The sequence below is a fragment of the Danio aesculapii genome, chromosome 18 (genome assembly GCF_903798145.1).
Source record: "Danio aesculapii chromosome 18, fDanAes4.1, whole genome shotgun sequence".
Taxonomy (NCBI): Eukaryota; Metazoa; Chordata; class Actinopteri; order Cypriniformes; family Danionidae; genus Danio; species Danio aesculapii.
In genome coordinates this window covers 9,612,464-9,634,262 of record NC_079452.1, presented here as the reverse complement: position 1 = coordinate 9,634,262, position 21,799 = coordinate 9,612,464, and the positions used below count along the sequence as shown (strand labels likewise).

General features: G+C 41.1%; 1 protein-coding gene across 2 annotated transcripts in view; it reads right to left on the bottom strand.

Annotated features, from left to right (window-relative positions):
• The window catches only part of mthfsd (methenyltetrahydrofolate synthetase domain containing), an 83,393-nt gene that overhangs the window by 18,991 nt on the left and 42,603 nt on the right, over window positions 1-21,799 (bottom strand). For both annotated transcript variants that reach the window (XM_056478161.1, XM_056478162.1), the window contains 4 exons: window positions 11,701-11,814; window positions 11,465-11,578; window positions 11,295-11,385; window positions 11,100-11,212 (listed from right to left, as the gene is read on the bottom strand). In XM_056478161.1, coding sequence (XP_056334136.1) covers window positions 11,100-11,212; window positions 11,295-11,385; window positions 11,465-11,578; window positions 11,701-11,814 — 432 coding nt within the window. The remainder of the gene's footprint in view (window positions 1-11,099; window positions 11,213-11,294; window positions 11,386-11,464; window positions 11,579-11,700; window positions 11,815-21,799) is intronic.

Genomic DNA, 21,799 nt, shown 5'->3' with positions numbered 1-21,799 from the left:
TTTTCCAAAACTCAAATGCATTATCTAACACCGAAGGGCGAAAAGCGGGGTTAGCTGAGATGGAGAGCAAAAACGACATTTGGGTGAATTTGAAATGAGTCTTTAACGGTTTCCAAATACGAACATAATTATGAATGACAGGGTTACGATTATAAGATGAACTAGTTATACCTTTAGGTGATAAAAGTATTGTATTATTCAAATATGTTAGACATTCCTCCTGCTCCAACAGAAACCAGTTCTCTCCCAATGGAATAAAGTCTATCCATGAAGTCAGAGCCCTCAGGTTTGCAGCCCAATAATAATAAAGAAAATTAGGTAGGGCAAGCCCTCCTTGCAATTTGGATTTACTTAGGTGGTGTTTAGAAATCCTACGGGGCTTTATAATTCCAAACAAAGGGAATCAGGATAGAGTCCAGATCTTTGAAAAAAGATTTGGGCAGAAATACAGGAATATTCTGCACTAGATACAAAAATTGCGGGAGAAATATCATCTTTATTGCGTTTACACTACCCACAAGAGAAATAGGAAGTGTTCTCCAGAAATCAATCATGGATTTAAGTTTAGACAACAGGAGTTGTTTAAAAGTCTTTAAAAGTCTTTAATCGTGACTGGCATCAGCACACTCTTGTCCCAATTAATTTTATACCCTGAAAATGTACCATAGTGATTAATCAAATTAAGAATATTTGGAATGCTATTGTTGGGTTCAGAAATAAATAAAATTATGTCATCTGTGTATAATGCTAGTTTATTATTGGTACTTCTAGTTTTATAGCCTTTAAATCCAGTATGTGTTCTAATAGCCTCCGCTAAAGGCTCAATCGCTAATGTGAACAAAAGTGGTGACAGTGCACACCCCTGTCGTGTACCTCTGTGTAATTCAAAACTAGAAGACATTGTTTGATTTGTGAGAATTCTTGCACATGGTCTAGATTACAACAATTTAATCCATGAAAGGAAATTATCTCCGAGATTAAACTTCTTCAATACGGCAAAAAGGTAAGGCCACTCAATTTGATCAAATGCATTCTCTGCCTCCAATGACACAATGGCTAGATCTTGTTGCTAGGCATTGGAAGAGTAAATTATGGTTAAAAGAAGCTTAAGATTAGAAGAAGAGTTACGTTTTGGTATGAAACCATTTTGATCTGGAAGTTTCTAATAACTTTAATTAGCCTGCAAGCCAAAGTTTTTGCCAGAATTTTTTGACCCGAGTTTAGGAGAGAGATTGGTCTATAAGAACTCAAGTCCTCTGAGTTTCTTCCTTTTTTAGGGATTACAGTAATAATTGCTTCATTTAAGGTGGATGGCAGAGACTGCTCTATAAATGCCTGTTTATAAACCCTATATAAATAAGGTGATAGTAAACCGTTGCAGGTTTTACAGAACTCATTACAAAATCCATCTGGACCAAGAGTTTTACATCCTTTTAGAGATTTTATAGTAACTCATACTTCTTCAGTTGTAATTTCTGTACCTAACTCCTTAACTTGCTCTTGATTTAATGCTCTAGGTTTTGTTGGTCAAGAAACTGAGCAATAACTGTAGAATCTATATTACCTTTAGATGAATAAAGTGTCTCATAAAACATCTGAAACTTACTATTAGCTAAAAGATTTTGAGGTTTATCACCAAATTCGAAGTATTTTTGTTTAACATACTGAAAAGATTTAGAAATTTTAGAACAGGATTTGATTCAATTTATATTTAAGTGCACAATTTTTTTTGTAATACATGGATGTTTAGCATTTTCCCTACCTAATTAGCCAATTTGAGATTTTAATGTCTCTGATTCAGCCCTATTTTTCTTTCTCTAAGTTGCTTGATAAGAAATAATACACCCTCTAATGTATGCTTTAAATGTTACCCATAAGACCCCTGTAGAAATGTCTGGTTTGTCATAGAATTCACAAAAGGTGTTTATATCCTGTTTTAAGTGATTAACATAGACTTTGTTTGTAAGTACATGAGAATTGAGTCTCCAATTTCTTTGTGGTTTCTCCATATTATCTATTTAAATAGAAAAAGTCACAGGACTGTGATCTGAGATAATAATATTATGATATTTCGCTGTACAGACCTGGGACATTAGTTTACCATCCAGAATGAAATAATCTATTCGTGTATATAGGTTATGCACTTGAGAGTGAAAAGAGTATTCCCTCGCTGTCGAATAGAGAATTCTCCACACATCAAACATATTAGAATTAGTTTTATATGAATTCAAATATTTACTGGAGTTGGACAACTATTTTTGAGGAGTAGGATTGATCTAAATACGGGTCTAGAACTGTCATGGATTGGTCAGGCTCTCACGACCCCCACTCACGAAGATCACCATCACCTGACTTCTAATGAGCACACAGCTGCATCACATTCACGAGCACCAGATAAAAGCACAGCACTCCAGTCGCTCATTGTCCGGGCTCGTCTCGACGAAAGCGGACAACTGAGCGACCACTCAGCGTAGTCATCCTCAGCTAAAACAAACGATTTACTTACCTGTTCTCTTTGTATTCCTCCTAGTCTTCCTGGTCCTCCCGAATCGTCCTGTCTTCCAGTCCTTCCAAGTCTGTGTCATCCTCTGTCAGCTGTATCTGGTGTGTGCTGTCCATCCTCGTGTATTCCTGTTTACCCAGCCACGGAGGAAAAGACCCCAACATCATTCCTGATCCTCCTGGCTATCCTTCATGTGCTCCTTGTTGTCATTTAATAAACACCCTAACGTTTCCTTACCTCTGTCTCCTGTCCGCTTCATAACAGAAGCCCGGACCCATAACGACGACAACATGAGCACCCCCGATCACCTTCAAGAGCTGGTGGACCAGTTGAAGCGGATTCTACAGCCACCAGCTCCACTTTCCAACGCACCACCAGCACCGAGCACTTCCGCCTCCACAGTTTCTTCTTCGGCCCTTCCTTCCAGTCCCATGGCCCGACCAGCGCCCTACTCAGGCGGAGCGGGGGAGTGCAATGGTTTTCTGTTACAATGTTCCCTCATATTCGAAATGCAACCTTCTCTATATCCCACAGATAAGTCGAAGATCGCCTACATCGTATCTCTACTCTCTGGACCTGCACTTAAATGGGCTGAGACGATCTGGAACCAAGCCGGGCCGGTCATGAATTCCATCACTACCTTCACGGAGTATTTCAAAGAGGTGTTTGGACGTTCTGATGGGGAAGTAGCCGCTGGAGAGCAGCTGTATCATCTAAAGCAAGGTACTCTATCTACACAGGAATATGCTCTCCGGTTTTCGCACTCTAGCAGCTGCAAGTGGATGGAATGAGAGATCGTTGTTGACCACGTACCGGCTCGGCTTGGAACCCACTCTCCGAATCCAACTGGCCACATTAGATGATACAATGGGTCTGGAGAGATTCATCCAACATTCTCTCCGATGTTCCGATCGTCTCCGTTCCTATCAACAGGACACCATCACCCCCTCGTCTGCACTCCTCCAATCGCCTGAGTCAACAGCCTCTCCAGAACCAGAACCCATGATAATAGAGTCTGGAAGACTGACATCAGCGGAACGACAGAGGAGGCTGACCCGGGGTCTGTGTCTATACTGCGGTGTCAGTGGACACACCCGTATGGAGTGTCCCCTTCGTCCCATTCGGACTTCAGTGAGTGTATTCAGTACGAATATTGAACAATGTAAACCACTTACTACCACCGTACAAATAACTACTGCCTCTATTTCTCTCCTTGTCACAGCCCTCATCGACTCCGGGTCAGCAGGGAACTTCATCTCCCAATCCCTCTGTCGTCAACTCCACCTCCGTACTGAGGCGTCCTCGCATATATACCAGATACAACCGATAACCCAGTGCACTCGATCTTCGACCCGTATCCATCGACAATGCGAAGACATCCTTCTTCAAGTGGGGTTGTTACATCAAGAGAGGATTCAATTTCTGGTTCTGGAGGGTGCAAATATGGACATCATTCTAGGGCGCCCGTGGCTGGTGAAGCACGATCCCATCATCTCTTGGGGCACAGGAGAGATAAAGAAATGGGGATCTGGATGTACACCTGCCTGTTTTCCAAATCTCCCTCTTCAAGGTCGGAACCCCATTTCTTTGTTTGCAACATCGGTCGAGAGCCCTCCTGAGAAGCAGTCTATCCACATTCCTAAGGAGTACAGCTCCTTTCATGATGTCTTCTGCCCCAAGAGAGCTTCCCAGCTACCGCCGCATCGGCCATGGGACTGCGCGATCGACCTAGTTCCAGATGCCCAGTTGCCAAGAGGTAGGATCTACCCGCTCTCGCTTCCAGAGAATCAGGCAATGGAAGATTACATAAGGGAGGCTCTGAGTCAGGGGTACATACGTCACTCAAAATCACCAGCCGCCTCAAGCTTCTTCTTTGTGGCCAAGAAGGACGGAGGGCTGCGTCCATGCATCGACTACAGGGTCCTAAATAACGGTACAGTAAAATACCGATATCCCCTTCCTCTGGTACCAGCCGCTTTGGAACAGCTCCGAGAAGCTAAAGTCTTCACTAAATTGGACCTCCGCAGCGCGTATAATCTGATAAGAATACGTGAGGGGGACCAATGGAAGACAGCATTCGTGACCCCTACTGGCCACTATGAATATGAGGTCATGCCTTACGGTCTGGTCAACGCCCCCTCCGTATTCCAAAACTTCATTCATGAAGTCCTCCGGGAGTTTTCTTCACCACTGTGTAATAGTGTACATAGATGACATCCTCATTTACTCCCGGAGTGAGGCCGAACATCGCCAACACGTTGCGGAGGTCCTACACACATTGAGAGAACATCACCTCTACCTCAAAGCGGAGAAATGCTCATTCCACCAGAAGTCGATTCATTTCTTGGGATACATCATTGACCAAACCGGTATACGTATGGATGGGAAGAAAATTGAGGCTGTTCTATCCTGGTCAGAACCCACTTCCATTAAGGAGCTCCAGAGGTTTTCTTGGGTTTGCTAACTTTTATAGACGGTTTATCAAGGACTACAGCAGGATTACATCACCTCTCACTAATCTCCTCAAGGGTAAACCCAAAGGACTGGAGTGGACCAAAGAAGCAGCCGCAGCCTTCCGCCTTCTTAAGAAGGAGTTCACAAGGGCCCCACTCCTGACTCATCCTGACCCAAATCTTCCTTTCGTGGTGGAAGTGGACGCATCCACCACCGGCGTCGGGGCAGTATTATCTCAACATCATGATACACCGCCCCGACTGCATCCCTGTGCCTATTTCTCTCGGAAGTTGAGCCCGGCGGAGCAGAATTACAGCATAGGAGACAGGGAGCTTCTAGCAATCAAGCTAGCCTTGGAGGAGTGGCGTCACTGGTTGGAGGGAGCCAAACATCCGTTCCAGGTGATCACAGATCACAAAAACCTCCAATACATCAAAGAGGCCAAGAGACTATGTCCACGTCAAGCCAGATGGTCACTTTTCTTCTCACGTTTTGATTTCTCCATTTCCTATCGTCCAGGACCCAAGAATCTAAGAGCAGACGCTCTCTCTCGTTTACACGAGCATCACGATCATGAAGAACTCCCAACGAAGATTCTTCCCGAACACATCTCCATTTGTCCGATCACCTGGAACGCTCCTCCAGTCGTTGCCACTCCGGAAGCCCCTGCTCCGCCGGGATGCCCTCCTCATCGGCAGTTCATACCACCTGAACACCGGGTAGATCTGATCCACTCCTTACATACCTCGCTAGGCACTGGACATCCAGGGATCAACAATACTCTCTCGCTAGTATCCCAACGATTCTGGTGGCCAAACATGGCAAGGGATGTGAGGCAATATGTTCAGGGCTGTAAGGACTGTGCCCAATCCAAGAGCCCACGTCATCTACCCGCTGGAAAGCTCCATCCCTTGCCGATTCCGAACCGTCCCTGGTCACACCTAGGAGTGGACTTTATCACTGACCTCCCTTCGTCAGAAGGTAATACCTGTATTCTAGTCATAGTAGATAGATTCTCAAAGTTTGTCAAACTAATCCCTCTGAAAGGTCTTCCCACAGCCTTTGAACTGCCGACAATATCTTAATCAAGTCTTCAGGTCATTTGGTATTCCAGAAGATATTGTGTCGGACAGAGGTCCACAGTTCATCTCACGTCTATGGAAAGCCTTCTTCAAGCTCCTAGGTGTGGCCGTCAGCCTCTCTTCTGGATATCATCCCCAAACCAACGGGCAGACAGAGAGGAAGATTCAGGAGGTGGGACGGTTCCTGAGGACCTTCTGCAGTGGTCACCAGAACTCCTGGAGCCAGTATTTGGGCTGGGCAGAATATGCCCAAAATTCACTGCGGCAACCCTCCACCGGACTCACGCCATTCCAGTGCGTCCTGGGCTTCCAACCACCGCTCTTTCCCTGGGATGGCGAACCATCTGATGTCCCCGCAGTGGATCACTGGTTCCGGGAGAGCGAGAGAGTCTGGGACGAGGCTCATCAACATCTGCAGAGGGCAGTCCGTCGAAGCAAGGTAACCGCCGATAGGAGAAGGTCTGAAGAACCCAGATACACACCCGGACAAAAGGTGTGGCTATCCACCCGGGACATACGCATGCGACTGCCCTCTCGCAAGTTAAGTCCCCGATTTGTTGGTCCCTTCACCATCGTGGAACAGGTTAACCCCCGTCACCTACAAACTACAATTACCCTCTCACTACCGTATTCACCCTACATTCCACGTATCACTCCTGAAACCCTATCACGATCCTGTTCTTCCCTCCACAGAGCCTGACCACGAAGAGGAACCCCCTCCTCCACTGCTCCTAGAAGAAGGAGCCGTCTACGCAGTGAAGGAGATCTTGCGTTCCCGACGTCGTGGTGGCCAGTTGGAGTACCTGGTGGACTGGGAAGGGTACGGCCCCGAAGAAAGGACATGGGTTCCCAGAGCTGATATTCTCGATCCTAGTCTCATGGTGGAGTTTCATGAGAGCCACCCTGAGTTCCCAGCGCCTAGAGGCAGAGGGAGACCACCACGGCGTCGGAGGTGTCGGCCCTCAGGAGCGGGCCCTGGGGAGGGGGGTACTGTCATGGATTGGTCAGGCTCTCACGACCCCCACTCACGAAGATCACCATCACCTGACTTCTAATGAGCACACAGCTGCATCACATTCACGAGCACCAGATAAAAGCACAGCACTCCAGTCGCTCATTGTCCGGGCTCGTCTCGACGAAAGCGACAACTGAGCGACCACTCAGCGTAGTCATCCTCAGCTAAAACAACGATTTACTTACCTGTTCTCTTGTATTCCTCCTAGTCTTCCTGGTCCTCCCGAATCGTCCTGTCTTCCAGTCCTTCCAAGTCTGTGTCATCCTCTGTCAGCTGTATCTGGTGTGTGCTGTCCATCCTCGTGTATTCCTGTTACCCAGCCACGGAGGAAAAGACCCCAACATCATTCCTGATCCTCCTGGCTATCCTTCATGTGCTCCTTGTTGTCATTTAATAAACACCCTAACGTTTCCTTACCTCTGTCTCCTGTCCGCTTCATAACAAGAACACAGTTAAAGTCGCCCCCAATTATGAGATTTGTTTCAGAAATATTTGGAATTAGATTAAACACTTTTTTTTTTAAACTCAGGGTTGTCATAGTTTGGCCCATAGATATTGACTAGCGTTAATGACACAGAAAATATTTCCCCAACAACAATAACGTATCTCCCTTCATTATTTACAATTGTGAGATTATGTTTAAATGGGACTCTTTACGGATAAGGATAGCTGTTCCTCTCGATTTCGCAGAAAAATTGGAATGCTAAATTTGTCCGATCCATTTGCATCTAACATGGGCTGTAGGTTTGAAATGAGTCTCTTGGAAGAGTGTTGTTTTAATGGACTTTGATACCACACGCCGAATGGAAAGAAAAAAACTCAGCATTTCGTGACGTGGGTGTCTGTGATCATTTAGGGTAATCAAAAACCACTGTTTACATGGTAGACTCATAATCAGAGTATTGTCTAAATTATGTTAAAATCATGTAAACATACACACTGAAAGTGCCAGATGATGTGGCAAGCTGTCAAAGACAGTGCATTCCTCTGCCTTTAAGTTGATTCCATGAGCCCTCAAATGTTTCAATAAGTAAGAAACAAGAATAAATGCCGACGGTGTTCGTATTCTTTAAAGTTGTATAGAATTAAATGTTTAGAGATGGTGTGACAAAACGTGCACATGTGCCTTTGATTTGTGCCCTTGATGCTTCTTATGTCCTTGTCGCAGCACCAGTGGCACCGAAATCCATATGCTGATTTGGTACAATGCATAAAGGTTACATGGTTTCTGTCCCCAACCCTACTAATTACTGAAATAAACTTTTCGTTGATATTGTAATTTTTTTAGATGCACCCGTGTGAGTATGTGTACGTGTGTGTATACACTGAGGGAAATAAGTAATTAACACCATGTTTTTCCGAGGATTAATATTTCTAAAGGAGCTGTTAACATTTTAACCAGATTTTGGTAAAAACCCAACAATGCAAACATAAAAATAAAGCAAAACTAAAAATATCTGAAAATTAGGTTTGTGTAATAACAATGAAATGACACAAGGAGAAAGTACTGAACTTCTGAAATGTAATGCGTTATATAAAAGACTTTTGGGCTGCAAGGTTGCACAATGGGTAGCACTGTCACCTTACAGCAAGAAGGTCACTGGTTCGAGCCTCGGCTGGGTCAGTTGGTATTTCTGTGTGTAGTTTGCATGTTCTCCCCATGTTCGATTTGGTTTCCTTTGGATGCTCCGGTTTCCCCCAGAAGTGCAAAGACATGCGGTAGAGGTGAATTGGGTAAGCTAAATTTTCCGTAGTGTATGTGTGTGAATGAGAGTGTATGGGTGTTTCCCAGTGATGGGTTGCAGCTGGAAGGGCACCCGCTGCTTAAAACATATGCTGGATAAGTTGGCGGTCAAAGAAAGTAAATGAATGATTAAAAGCCGTTTTTGGTGATGGCTGCTTAAAGATGCCACTCATAAGGATAATGTAGGTACATGCACTGCTCATGTATGATTTTTTTTCCACAGACTTCAACAGATGGTAAAAATTTTGATGGTCCTGTTGGTCTCGTCTATCAGATCTAATCTTTATTTTGTATTTTCTTTTGATTTCAAGTCAGGTGATTGGCTGGGCCATTCTACAGCTTAATTATCTTTCTCTGAAACCATTTGAGAGTATCCTTGGCTGTGTTTTGAATTATTGTCTTGTTGAAATGTCCATGCTAGTTTCATCTTCATCATCCTGGTTATGTAGATGTTGGACAGAAGCATCTAATATTAGTTTACAATGACAAAGGACAATGTTGCGATCGCCAGCAGTGTTTTCTCCACTGGAGATTAGTTCCAATATTTCTAATAAACTGCAACTCCCAGAACCCTTTGCACTCATCAAAGATCCATTGCATTCAACAGACACAGCTGTAGTTAATGATGGACCGATTACATGGACTATACACCTCACTTTCACATTCACAAATCATTCTTGTTTGATTTCCTGTGTTTTGGATTCTTGCCTTGTTCACCATTTTGATTCTTTGCCGCCTAGCCTGACCTTTTGCCTATGTTTTGACTTCGTTTATAGGATTACCTTCATGCTCCTGTTTTATGACTTTTGCCTAAATGACCTTGCCTTTAGTTAACTGCATTTGTATACATACGTCTGTTGTGAGAGTCTGCTTCGTAACAGAAGACTTGGCCACAACATCGATCCAGCGGTTTTATTGGTCCGTCTACACCAAGATAACCTCTCCCTCAAGAATCACATCCAGTGTTATTTAAACCTTGCTAACACCACCAATTTATCAGACTGTATGCTCATTGACTTTATGTATGGTGAACTTTTTTTATTTATGGCATGACAAATGAAAAGAGCACACTCATGTGTTGGTTCTCAAGGGATGCTATCGGAACTTTCAGCAAGACAAAATGGCTGCCAGCATAACTTAACAACAAGACCCGCTGGCTGCTGACCCTTGATGCTTCTAATATCCTTGCCGCCAGTTCATATGCTGATTCAGTTCGGTGCATACCGATTACATAGGTACAAAGGGTTTCGGTACAGAACCCTACTAATTACGGAAATAAAGTTTTCGATGATATTGTAATTTTTTTGATATACTGCTGCCTCCTGCACATCAGCTAGTTGACAAAATGGTTGCCAGCAGCACTCAACAGAACAAACTGGCTTGGACAAAATGGCAGTCAACCACAGTCAAGATCTGACAGCTGCAGGGATTGCCCCTCACAAAATGGCCATCAGCACTTCATCACAGCCAGAGCCTTCATCTCTGCTGCAAGAGCCTTTGTAGCCGCTGCCAGAACTGCTAGAGCCTTCGTGGCCGCTGCCAAAGCTTCCAGAGCCTTTGTGGTTGCCACCAGAGCTGCCAAAGCCTTTGTCGTCACCGCCAGAGCTGCTGGAGCCTTTGTTGCCACCGCCAGAGCTGCCAGAGTTGGCGACGCCACTGCCAGAGCTGTTGATGCCGCTGCCAGAGTCGCCACCACCAGAGCCATTGATGCCACCGGATCCCTCTGATTTCCTCAAATTGCAGATGCCAGACCCTCATGAACTCTCCGAATGGTGGGGCAAAACCCTTATGTATTACCCAAATGGCCCAGAGCCACCTGATCCATCACTGCTATCTGAACCACTAGTATATCCCGATCTACTAGGTGACCTGAACCACTGGTACTTTATGAACCAGAACCTCCTGACCCACTGAGGTTGTCTGACTCACCCTTCTTCACTATAGATGCTTATCGTTCTAAAGCCCTCTGATGTCCAGACTGTAGAATTAGTTGCCCTGGATGAGCTTAGTTTCTCCTAAGGTTTGTTCTTCGCTTCTGCCAGTTGTTGAAGTTTTGGTTCCTTGCCACAGTGTTCCTTGCAACTTCAGTATTTTTTGTTGAAATGGATAATTTTTTAATGTTACAAGTGCTTATCTTTGTTATAATTATGTTTGTAGTCTGAAGAATGTGCCACCCACACACACAGCACTTTGCTTTATTTTTTATTATAATTTATAATTGTATTGCATTTTATTATTTGTATATTTTATTACTTTTTGTTTTAAGAAACTCAAAGAGTTATTACAGACTACATTACTAACCTGGCAATCATGAACAACGGTAATGACCCAAGTGGATTCAGTCACAGATCCCATGCATGCCATCATAGCATATTCCATGTCGGCAAAGCCTTCACCTTTCCCAATTCTGTAACCTAAATACATTGCACAACATTCTTTTCTGTTATGGAAAACAGACACAAAATAATAACATTTTTTAGAATGTGTTTTTCTTACCTTTTTCAGATACAGCCACAGACCCAACTACAACAAGATCCACCAGAACTTTATCATCTAAACCAACAGGGATACTGAACTCTTTGATACCCTTGCACAGAAAGAATGTTTAACTTCAAACAGATGAGAGAGATTGCATGCACAAAACCTTATTATAAACAAGACATCACCTGAGAAGTAGAACAAACACGCAGTGTTTCTTTAGTTGCATCTTTTGGTGGAGTTATTCTGTTAAATAACCCAAATCTTAGACGAGGAGTTGGAACAAGCAATGATTTTTTTGCCTTTATTAAAATGTAAAATGGGACATATAATCAAATAAATGTGGTACATAATTATAATTACAATAAAGAATGACAATGCATTAAAAATGTCTTCACAATTTCTAGCAATCTAAACAACATACCTGCAGAGCAGCTAACCGAACCCCCTCCATTGGTTTGTCAGGATCCACCTTGACCACAGCACTTTTGATGAAGAACTCTAATTGTGCTACCTTATTACATGCCTCCACTGCACCCTGAAAATTGTTAGAATATATACAGTATTAAGAAATACAAGATTTGGTTTTACAAGATCTCATGAGATAAATTTGTGACGAGATTTCTCGTCGAGGTAAAAAATTGTCTTGTGATTTGTAACTAGCATAATGCACCATTTGAATTTTCTGCCAACCATCATTAACCCCCAAAAACTGTGATTTAGCACAATGGAGCGTGAGGGTGCAGTTAGTATTGAAGATCCCCCCTGCCACTTTTAAATAATTTGCATGACAACATTTAGCTTTTTTAGTGGAAGTAAGAAACAGTGAAAGAGTGACAGACAAGACGAACACAATATGTAAACACTTCAAAAAACAATGCTGTTACCGTGGCTAACATGAGGACTATGCAAAGACATACAGAACCACCACAGCTCTCTATTAAAACCAGCTGCACATGTGATGAAAAAAATTACAAGAGCAAGCAATTCTAAATGCCTTTGCATTTCTTCCATTGTCAAGTTCAAGAGCATCCGCAATAACGAGACACATCTGCATTTACATTGCAGCTGATTTGAGGCTCTCTACAGTCGGGGAAAATTTGGGATTTCGGCGACTCCTACACACAGTGGAACCGAGGTACACCATCCCATCACATGCACATTTTACTCGCCCTGTGGTCCCTATGCTCTATAAAGAAGCTAAGGTCCAGGTAGTGTAACATGTTAGAGAAAGTTACTATTATAATTTTTTTAATTATATATTTTTTTGTATGATGTATTGTTTGGCATTTTATGATGACATGTTGTAATACTGCTTCCGACCTCCAACAACTGATAGGTTGATATGCACCTTTTTTAAAGAGCAGCTTACCATAGAGTGAGACAGTTGTGTTTGGTAGTGTGCGCCGCAAGGTATCGGCTTTTGCATTCAGTCCTATGTTGAGAACTGTTGCAGTTATCACTCAACTGTAAGTATATGTGTCTTTATCTGATGTGTTGGTGTAAGCAGTCACGTATGTCTTATTTGTTTGTTTTAGAAACTGTTTATATAGAAACTATTTGTAGAATACTGTTTAAATTTTGCAATCCTTATAAGTCACAACTGTTTGCTTGCTGATTTCGCCGGGAGATTAAGCAATAACAAGCTTATTCATCTTCTCGGGGAGCAACTTCCTCTCATGCAACAGAGAGCAACGGGTGAGAAAGAGGACCAGACATTTGAGTATTGCAGACACGGAGAGTTGTTCGTTAAAGGACAGATTTTCTACATACAACATACGCTTTCCTAACGAGTGAAAGGACCACAAAAGGAATCATTGCATCGCTCTCAAGTGCTCTGAATGATAAGACTATTTAGATTCTGACTTTGGAAAATGTCTTGTTTTTGGTTGTGATTGATGCTTTTTTTCAGTTTGATGATAAAACATGCATACTGTATGTGGGTAAAATAAAAAGAGACAATACACTTCGAATAATTTGTTTCTGAGGAGTGTTTATTCAGTACAGCCAAATATTCTGTAGAACCCCCTCAGAGTAATACCAATTCATTTAAAGAGGAGGGGTTGCAGTAGTACAGACCCTGAATGAGGCAGAAAGCATTGCCATTATCACTGATGGTTGGACTTCAAGGTGTACGCAGGGATATATTACAATTACAGCCCATGTAATTAACAGTGACTGGGAAACAGTGAGTTTTGTATTGCAACCATAGCTGATGTTTTAAAAAAAGCTATGACTGACTGGGACATTAAAAATCTTAATGTCTTAAATGTCAAAGACTTAGTGAAGCTGCTGAATCCTTTGAAGACAGCCACCACAGTCTTATGTGAAGAAAAGAGCCCCACAGAGTCTTTCATTGTGCCACTGAAGGTTATGATAGAATAGAATAAAGCACCAATGAAGATTTTCCCACCGAGGCCAACACAAATAGAGCAATCCTCAATAATATTTCAGGGAGACTAAGGGATTCCTGAGGGTGCAGAAAACGGCAGAAGAATTGCAGCAAAATCAGGTATTAATGAGTTTGAATTGCTTTAGTGACTTTGTTCAAGTGTGTGTGTGATTTTTTTTCATACTAGATTTGTTAAATGATTAATGGATTATTGCAGTGTGTGTGCGTGTATGTTAGAAACAGAGGGGAGAAAAGAGGAGGAAGCAGCTCACTGTTCCACACATGGGGGAGAGGGGTCTCTGGGAGTCGAGTCAGAAGAGACAGAACCTGCTTCCAAGAGGACAGCACTTGAGAATCTACTAGAAGACACGTTCTCTACCACAGAAAAGGACAGGGAGATTGAGAAGGAAATTGATCTCTACAGAAGAGAGGCCTCTATCCCACTGGCCCTAAATATCCTTTGTTATCTCCACTTGCCAAAGCATACTTTTTCATCTCTGCAACCTCTGTTCCAAGTGAGCATGTTTTTTTCAACAGCAGGAGACATAGTACTTTTCATACTAGAAAAAGTTGTTTCTACCCAAGTATGCTCCTTTCTGCAGACAAACAATGTTTTTGAAGTGTTTCAGTCAGGTATCAGGGCTCATCACAGTACAGAAACCGCATTAGTGAAAATAACCAATGATATACTCCTAGCTGCTGACCAAGGGTGCATCTCGCTATTAGTTTTACTCGATCTTAGTGCGGCATTTGACACCACAGTATCCTTGTAAATTGCTTAAATTCTAAAGGTGTCCAGGAACAGGCTCTACAATGGTTTAAGTCATACTTAACTGACCGTTACCAGTTTGTGAATATTAATGGACAGCCTTCACAAGTCAGCGCAGTAAAGTATGGGGTGCCTCAAGGATCAGTTTTAGGCCCTTTGCGGTTTACAATTTACATGCTACCCCTGGGAGACATTATTAGAAGACATAAAATCAGCTTTCACTGCTACGCAGATGATAATTATATATTTTAACTAAACCTGATGAGATGTGTGAACTGTCTACGCTAACTGAGTGTATTAAAGATGTTAAAGACAGGATGACCAACAATTTTCTTCTCTTAAACTCAGACAAAACAGAATTATTACTTATTGGGCCTAAATCCTGTACACAGAAGATCTCGCAACTCCTTCTACAATTAGAGGAATACAAAATTAGCATTAGCTCTACTATAAAAGATCTTGGTGTCATATTAGACAGCAATTTAACTTTTGAAAATCATATATCCCATGTCACAAAAACTGCTTTCTTTCATCTGAGAAATATCGCTAAGTTACGAAGTATGCTATCCATCTCAGATGCAGAAAAGCTAGTCCATGCTTTTATGACTTCTAGGCTGGACTACTGTAATGCACTGTTTGCTGGCTGCCCAGCATCCTCTATTAACAAACTTCAATTAGTACAAAATGCAGCTGCCAGAGTTCTTACCAGGTCTAGAAAATATGATCACATCACCCCAATCTTATCCTCCTTACACTGGCTGCCTGTTAAGTTTCGTATTGAATTTAAAATATTGCTTCTTACATATAAAGCTTTAAATAATTTAGCTCCTGTTTATCTAACCAACCTCCTGTCTCGCTACAATACAACTCGCTCTTTGAAATATCAAAACTCAGGGCTTCTGGTAGTACCTAGAATAGAAAAAGTTGAGTAAAGGAGGTAGAGCCTTCTCATCTATGGCTTCTAAACTCTGGAATAGCCTTCCTGATATTGTCCGAGGCTCAGACACACTCTCCCAATTCAAAACTAGATTAAAGACCTATCTGTTTAGTAAAGCATACACTCTGTGCATCACTTAGCGGGTTTCCACACAGGTTTCTGCATCTTGTTTATGTACATTATGAACAGCAGCTACGCTAATTATTCTCTTTATTCTCCATTTCCACCTGGGGATACTCTTCCAGAGGCCCTCCGACTATGCAGAGTCACTGATTCCATCCAAGACCAGCGACGAGATGATCCCAAGGTTTCCATATCCTGGACCAGATCGTATCCTGAGCAGCTGCTGTGGTGGTCATGGAGGAGTGGAGAACATGAGAGATTCCTGTGACGCTCCACAGACAGACGAGTCTTCGCTGAGGCCTGCTTCCAGCCTCCGGCGCTAAGACTGCAGCTCTGCACAAGGCGTTTGGCCAGCAGAGAAATTAAAATGGTCGTGCCCAACTGAGTCTGTTTTCTCTCAAGGTTTTTTTTCTTCATATTTGCCAATTAGTGAAGTTTTTTTCCCTCTCCGCTGTTGCCTCTAGCTTGCATGGTTTGGGATCGGTAGAGCTACGCATTGTTTTGGATTTGCTCTTCAGTGTTTAGACCAGTGGTGGGCAAACTTTTTAACCCGAGGGCCACATCAAGTTTTCCAAACCAAGTGAAGGGCCACATGTCAAATCCTTCAAAAAATAACTTATTTATAGTGGCAGCAGGCATGAAACATGTAATATCAGACAGAAACATGTCACATTAACACAAAACAGATTTTAAAAATAGTTATCATTGAGTCAAATTTACAAGTCAAATGAATTAGCACTGCTATTAATATTTCCTTATCAATCATCATAAAACAATAAAATAATAATAATCCCTTAAAATATAATAATATTAATAACAACAATAATAATAATAACAACAATAATATGGAGAGAGATTAGACTCAATAATAATTCACGCAAAAGACACGATGTACACATGCGTAGCCAAATTCACGTACGTAAAATATTTATTTATATTTACAAAAACAATTCACATGCACAAAATAAAAATACATTTTCATAAAATACGTTTCACAAATGCAAAACACCATTTGCAAATATATAAGAGTGTACAAAAAGTTTTGAATGTTTAAAATTCACGAGTTCATCCTGAATGAGAATGTGCAAATCCTCTCTCACGTACGACTCACCCTGAATACGAGTGTGTGCATTTTTGAGACTTTCCTGCCAGAAACAGGCAACTCGTACCTCTCAGCCAATCAGATGAGAGCTGTACTCGATGTCAACCACTCTGCGCTCCTTTTGCGCAGTCTCAGGGAGTTGTGATTGGTTGAACAGTAAGCTCGCATCTGATTGGCTACAGGGCACGAGTGACTCACGTGGGAGGTGTGTGCTGATAGGAAAGTCTCAAAAATGCACACACTCGTATTCAGGGTGAGTCGTACGTGAGAGAGGATTTGCACATTCTCATTCAGGATGAACTCGTGAATTTTAAACATTCAAAACTTTTTGTACACTCTTATATATTTGCAAATGGTGTTTTGCATTTGTGAAACGTATTTTATGAAAATGTATTTTTATTTTGTGCATGTGAATTGTTTTTGTAAGTATAAATAAATATTTTACGTACGTGAATTTGGCTACGCATGTGTACATCGTGTCTTTTGCGTGAATTATTATTGAGTCTAATCTCTCTCCATACAATAATAATAATAGCAACAACAACAATAATAATAATAATAATAATAATAATAATATTAATAATAATGTAATTTTTTTACAGTGGAGAATGTATATCTATCATTGTCTGATAGAAAACATCTCATATTAACACATTAAAAATAATTATTAAAGTTTATTATTCAGCCAAATAAAAAGACAATAATCTAATTTGCACTGCTTTTAGAATATACAGATTAATCATCATAAAACTTGACAAAACCACAAATCTTTGATAAAAGAACTGTTTAAAGTAGATGTATGCATGGAAAATATATTCTAAGACAAAAATGAACACAATTAAACAGCAATTACTATATAATATGAGTTAAATTCACAATAATCTCATTTGAGATTGTATTAATATGCTCATATCAACCATTATAAAACTATGAGATAAAGCGGAGGAAGAATCTCAGTCTTTGTTATTCCAAGTCATGTTATTATGAGTGTGTTAATGTGAACAATGAGCCTGAAAATAAAGTTATATTAATATCAGACATCCCAGGATGAGCATAGTCATTCCCGGGCGAGAGTGTCGCGTTGTGCGGGAGTTTTGCTATGGAAAACATTAGAAGAGCGGGGTGGGGGGGTAGTGCGGAGAGTGCGCGCGTCGTGTGAGGAGGGATCTGGTGGTGAGGGCTGAGAAGGGTGCGCAACTTACATGAGGACCGGGAGGGAGACAAGTGATTTCCGGGAGATTATCACTCGTTTGTGGGTATCCGGGAGTCTCTATGCATTTACGGGAGACTCCTGGAACTTCCGCGAGACTTGGGATGTCTGTAACACTTAACAGTAACACTCGCAAAATACCCAGCTGATTCAGTCGTTGGCTAACGACATAAAAAAAGCACACGGCGCTCCTTTATTTCTTGTCAACAGAAAGGCAGTGCGCTGCACCTCGCGGTGTTGGAACGTAAATGCGCGTTCGCTGTGATCGGCCTCTTAGGTTGTAGTCTTTAAAAACAGCAGTACTTTCTTGGCATATTACACCTAGCGCTTTCTGTCTGATATTGGTGAAGTATTTTGTTGTCCATTCTTCTTTAAAACGCACGGCATTCAGAGTCCATTGTGTTTGCCTGACTCATTTTCAGTCATTTAGCGCTCGAGTGCATTTTAACATCCGAGATTGTGTTCTAATTCTACTGGTTGCGCTAAGGGTACCGCGTGCAATACTGCCATCACATGGCATTCACTTGTATTGCATCATTACTAATTCTACAACATAACTGTTACTCAGAAGCAGCATTTTAAAAACTCCCTCGCGGGCCGGATGAAAGTGTTCAGCGGGCCGCATATGGCCCGCGGGCCGTAGTTTGCCCACCTCTGGTTTAGACTCCCGGTAGTGATTTTTAAACCACACTGAACTGAGCTTAACGGAACTGAACTTAAACACTACAAACTGAACTACACTGTTCCAATTTACTATGACCTTTTATGTGAAGCTGCTTTGACACAATCTACATTTTAAAAGCGCTATACAAATAAAGGTGGATTGAATTGAATAGTTACTGCTCAAAGGTCTCAACTGCTGCCAGAAATTGAGAAGCTCCCTTAGCCAAATCCGTTAAAAATACTTACAAGGACCAATAATTTTGTAATTTCTATCTTTTCAAAACGCATTTACTTTTAAAATAATTCGACTTCAAGTTTGACTGGATATCTCAACATGAGCAAACAAAAACCTAAGAAACTGAAATCGACGCAACTAGGCCTCGACCAACCACCGACCTTGCCCAATGAGTCCAGCGGTGATGAGGAGGATCCTCCTAACCGAGCTCTATTAGCTGCCATCACAGCACTCAGAGGTGAAATGACTAAGATAAAAGATGACATCTGTGAGAATTTGGAAAGACGCATTGAGCGGGTATATAAGGATTTGAGAGCGGAGATTGTTACGACTAACAACATCGCCCAAGTGTCTACTACTAATCTTGAAACAAAATCTCAAACGCTACAGGCTAAAGTCACTGACAGAAGAAGCCGCCACTGCGCACTCTGATAGCATTAGCCAACTTGAGCAACAGGTGACTAATCTCAGTAACGAAGTTCTCAGTCTTAAACAAAAGAATGAAGACTTAGAAGGAAGATCCCGCAGAAACAATATCAGAATTACAGGTGTACGAGAGGGCTCGGAGACGACGAAACCGAGGGACTTTATTGCCAATTTGCTGAAAGATGTACTCTCGTTGGACGAAACCCCGCTTATTGACAGAGCCCACAGGACCCTTCGCCAGCGTCCGAACCCATCTGATCCACCGCGCCCACTCGTAATACGCCTCCATTACTATCACGTCCAGGAAGACATCCTCCGCAAAGCTGCCGCTTTGAAAAACCTTCAATATCAAGGTAAACCCATTAACATCTTCCCCGACTACCCTCCGTCAGTGGCAAAGCGAAGGGCGCAATTCAACAAAGCCAGGCAACTATTGCGCAATCAACCCGGCGTCAGATATGGCTTAATCTACCCAGCGAGACTACTAGTGACCCACAATGGCTCACAATCATCCTTCACAGATCCGCAAAAAGCTGAGGAGTATGCTGCGCAGCTCACAACAACTCCATCGGGATCAACTGAAAGAAGTTAAAAGACTGATAATACATCAGATATCCCACTAAGGTAAGGACTCTTACCAAATGCGGTAAGATAACATAACAAGAAATATAAGTGGAGAGAGACATTTATATCAGACTTTTACTGTTAATATGCTACGAAGGTTTTCACAAGGTAATTTCCTCATTTCTTTGATAACATGCATCTTCACTGTTTCCTAAACGTTGTTCTGAAGGTATCCAATAAGATGTATAAGAATTTATTCTCAAGTTTACAAACTATTTCACAATGTATGATTATTATACAGATTTTACATATATATATATATATATATATATATATATATATATATATATATATATATATATATATATATATATATATATATATATATATATATATATATATATTTTTTTTTTTTTTTTTTTTTTTTTTTTTTTTACTCAATTTTTATTTTTAAATTGATCCTACAATTATTTGTTCTGTGCTACAAACGGCCATGATTGTATATTTTGGCTTGGGGAGCTTCCCCCAAAAGAAGTAACAGTCTTAGTAAGTTAGGTTACTCATACAGGGAAGGTTTTTATTTATTTTATTTTATTTTTTTTGTTTTTATATATACATATATATATATATTTTTTTTTTTATTCTTGTTCTTCTAGCTCTTTCCCGCGAACGATTTTCCTGCTGCTACATTAGGTTAGCCTAAGATAGTTAAGTTCATGTTGTTCACTTATTTGTTGTTCACTGTGTTTATGCTCACGAATATGCAGAATTACAATTCTTGTGCAGCAATAGAAGCAAGTTTTATTCAATACAATTCAGATAGATACTTGATTGCCTATCTCATTCAGATGCCAACTTTCCCACTTATTATATATGACAAACGAATTGAATATTAAAAGGGGACTGACATTTACAAGCTGGAATATACGTGGCGCAAACAACCCGGTAAAGAGAGGTAAAGTTTTGAATCACTTAAAATCATTACACTCAGACATAACCTTTTTGCAAGAGACACATTTAAAAAACAATTGTCATAATAGATTGAAAGCAAAATGGGTAAAAGAGATATATCACACATCTTTCTCCACAAAAGCAAGAGGAGCAGCCATTATAATAAAGAAAGGCATACCCTTTATTCATAATTCCACTATAGCAGATAAAGATGGTCGTTACATCATTGTCTCGGGAGAGATACACAACATATCACTAATCGTCAATGTATATGCTCCTAAAATGGATAACCCTGCATTTTTTAAGAAAGTCTTTAGTTTACTTCCCAATCTATCGCAGACTATGTTAGTAATAGGAGGAGATTTTAACACACCTTTAGACCCATTTCTTGATAGATCAGCATCTCGTAAAATTCCCAAAAATAATTCAAGTGTTCTTATAAATTCATTTCTTAAAAGCATGAACTTAAAAGATCTATGGCGTTTTACCAACCCATCTGGCAGAGATTATTTCTTTTTTTCGGCAGTTCATAACTCCTATATTATTTCCTAATTGACGCTCGACTAGTCCCATTTACAACTAATGTGAAATATCATACCATATCAATTTCAGACCACAGCCCATTAACATTCAATTTACACCTGGAAGGTATGGACCCACCCAGTAGATCCTGGAGATTAAACCCTTATTTACTGACAAACAAGGAGTTTTGTAAATTCATTGAAGCTCAAATAAAACTATATTTTGAAACGAATGATACCCCAGAAGTCACACCATCCACTTTATGGGAGGCTTTCAAAGCCTATTTGAGAGGATGTGTAATCTCATATGAAGCTGCCAAAAAGAAAAAAGAAGTAAATCAATGTAAACATCTTGAAGAACAGATACAACAATTAGACCGACAGAATGCTTTAAACCCCACTCCCAACTTACATAGAGAAATAACTAACCTGAAGTATCAACTCAATCAGCTTCTCTCTGGGAAAATTTCATCAGCTTTTTTATTCATTAAGCAAAAACATTTTGAATTTGGAGAAAAGCCTCACAAATTATTAGCTCGCCAACTTAAAGAGCCCATATTATGGGTTTTTGAAAATGCCCTTCCATGTAGTGTGTAACACAGCTCTAAGTGAAGTGAAATATCCAGCAAA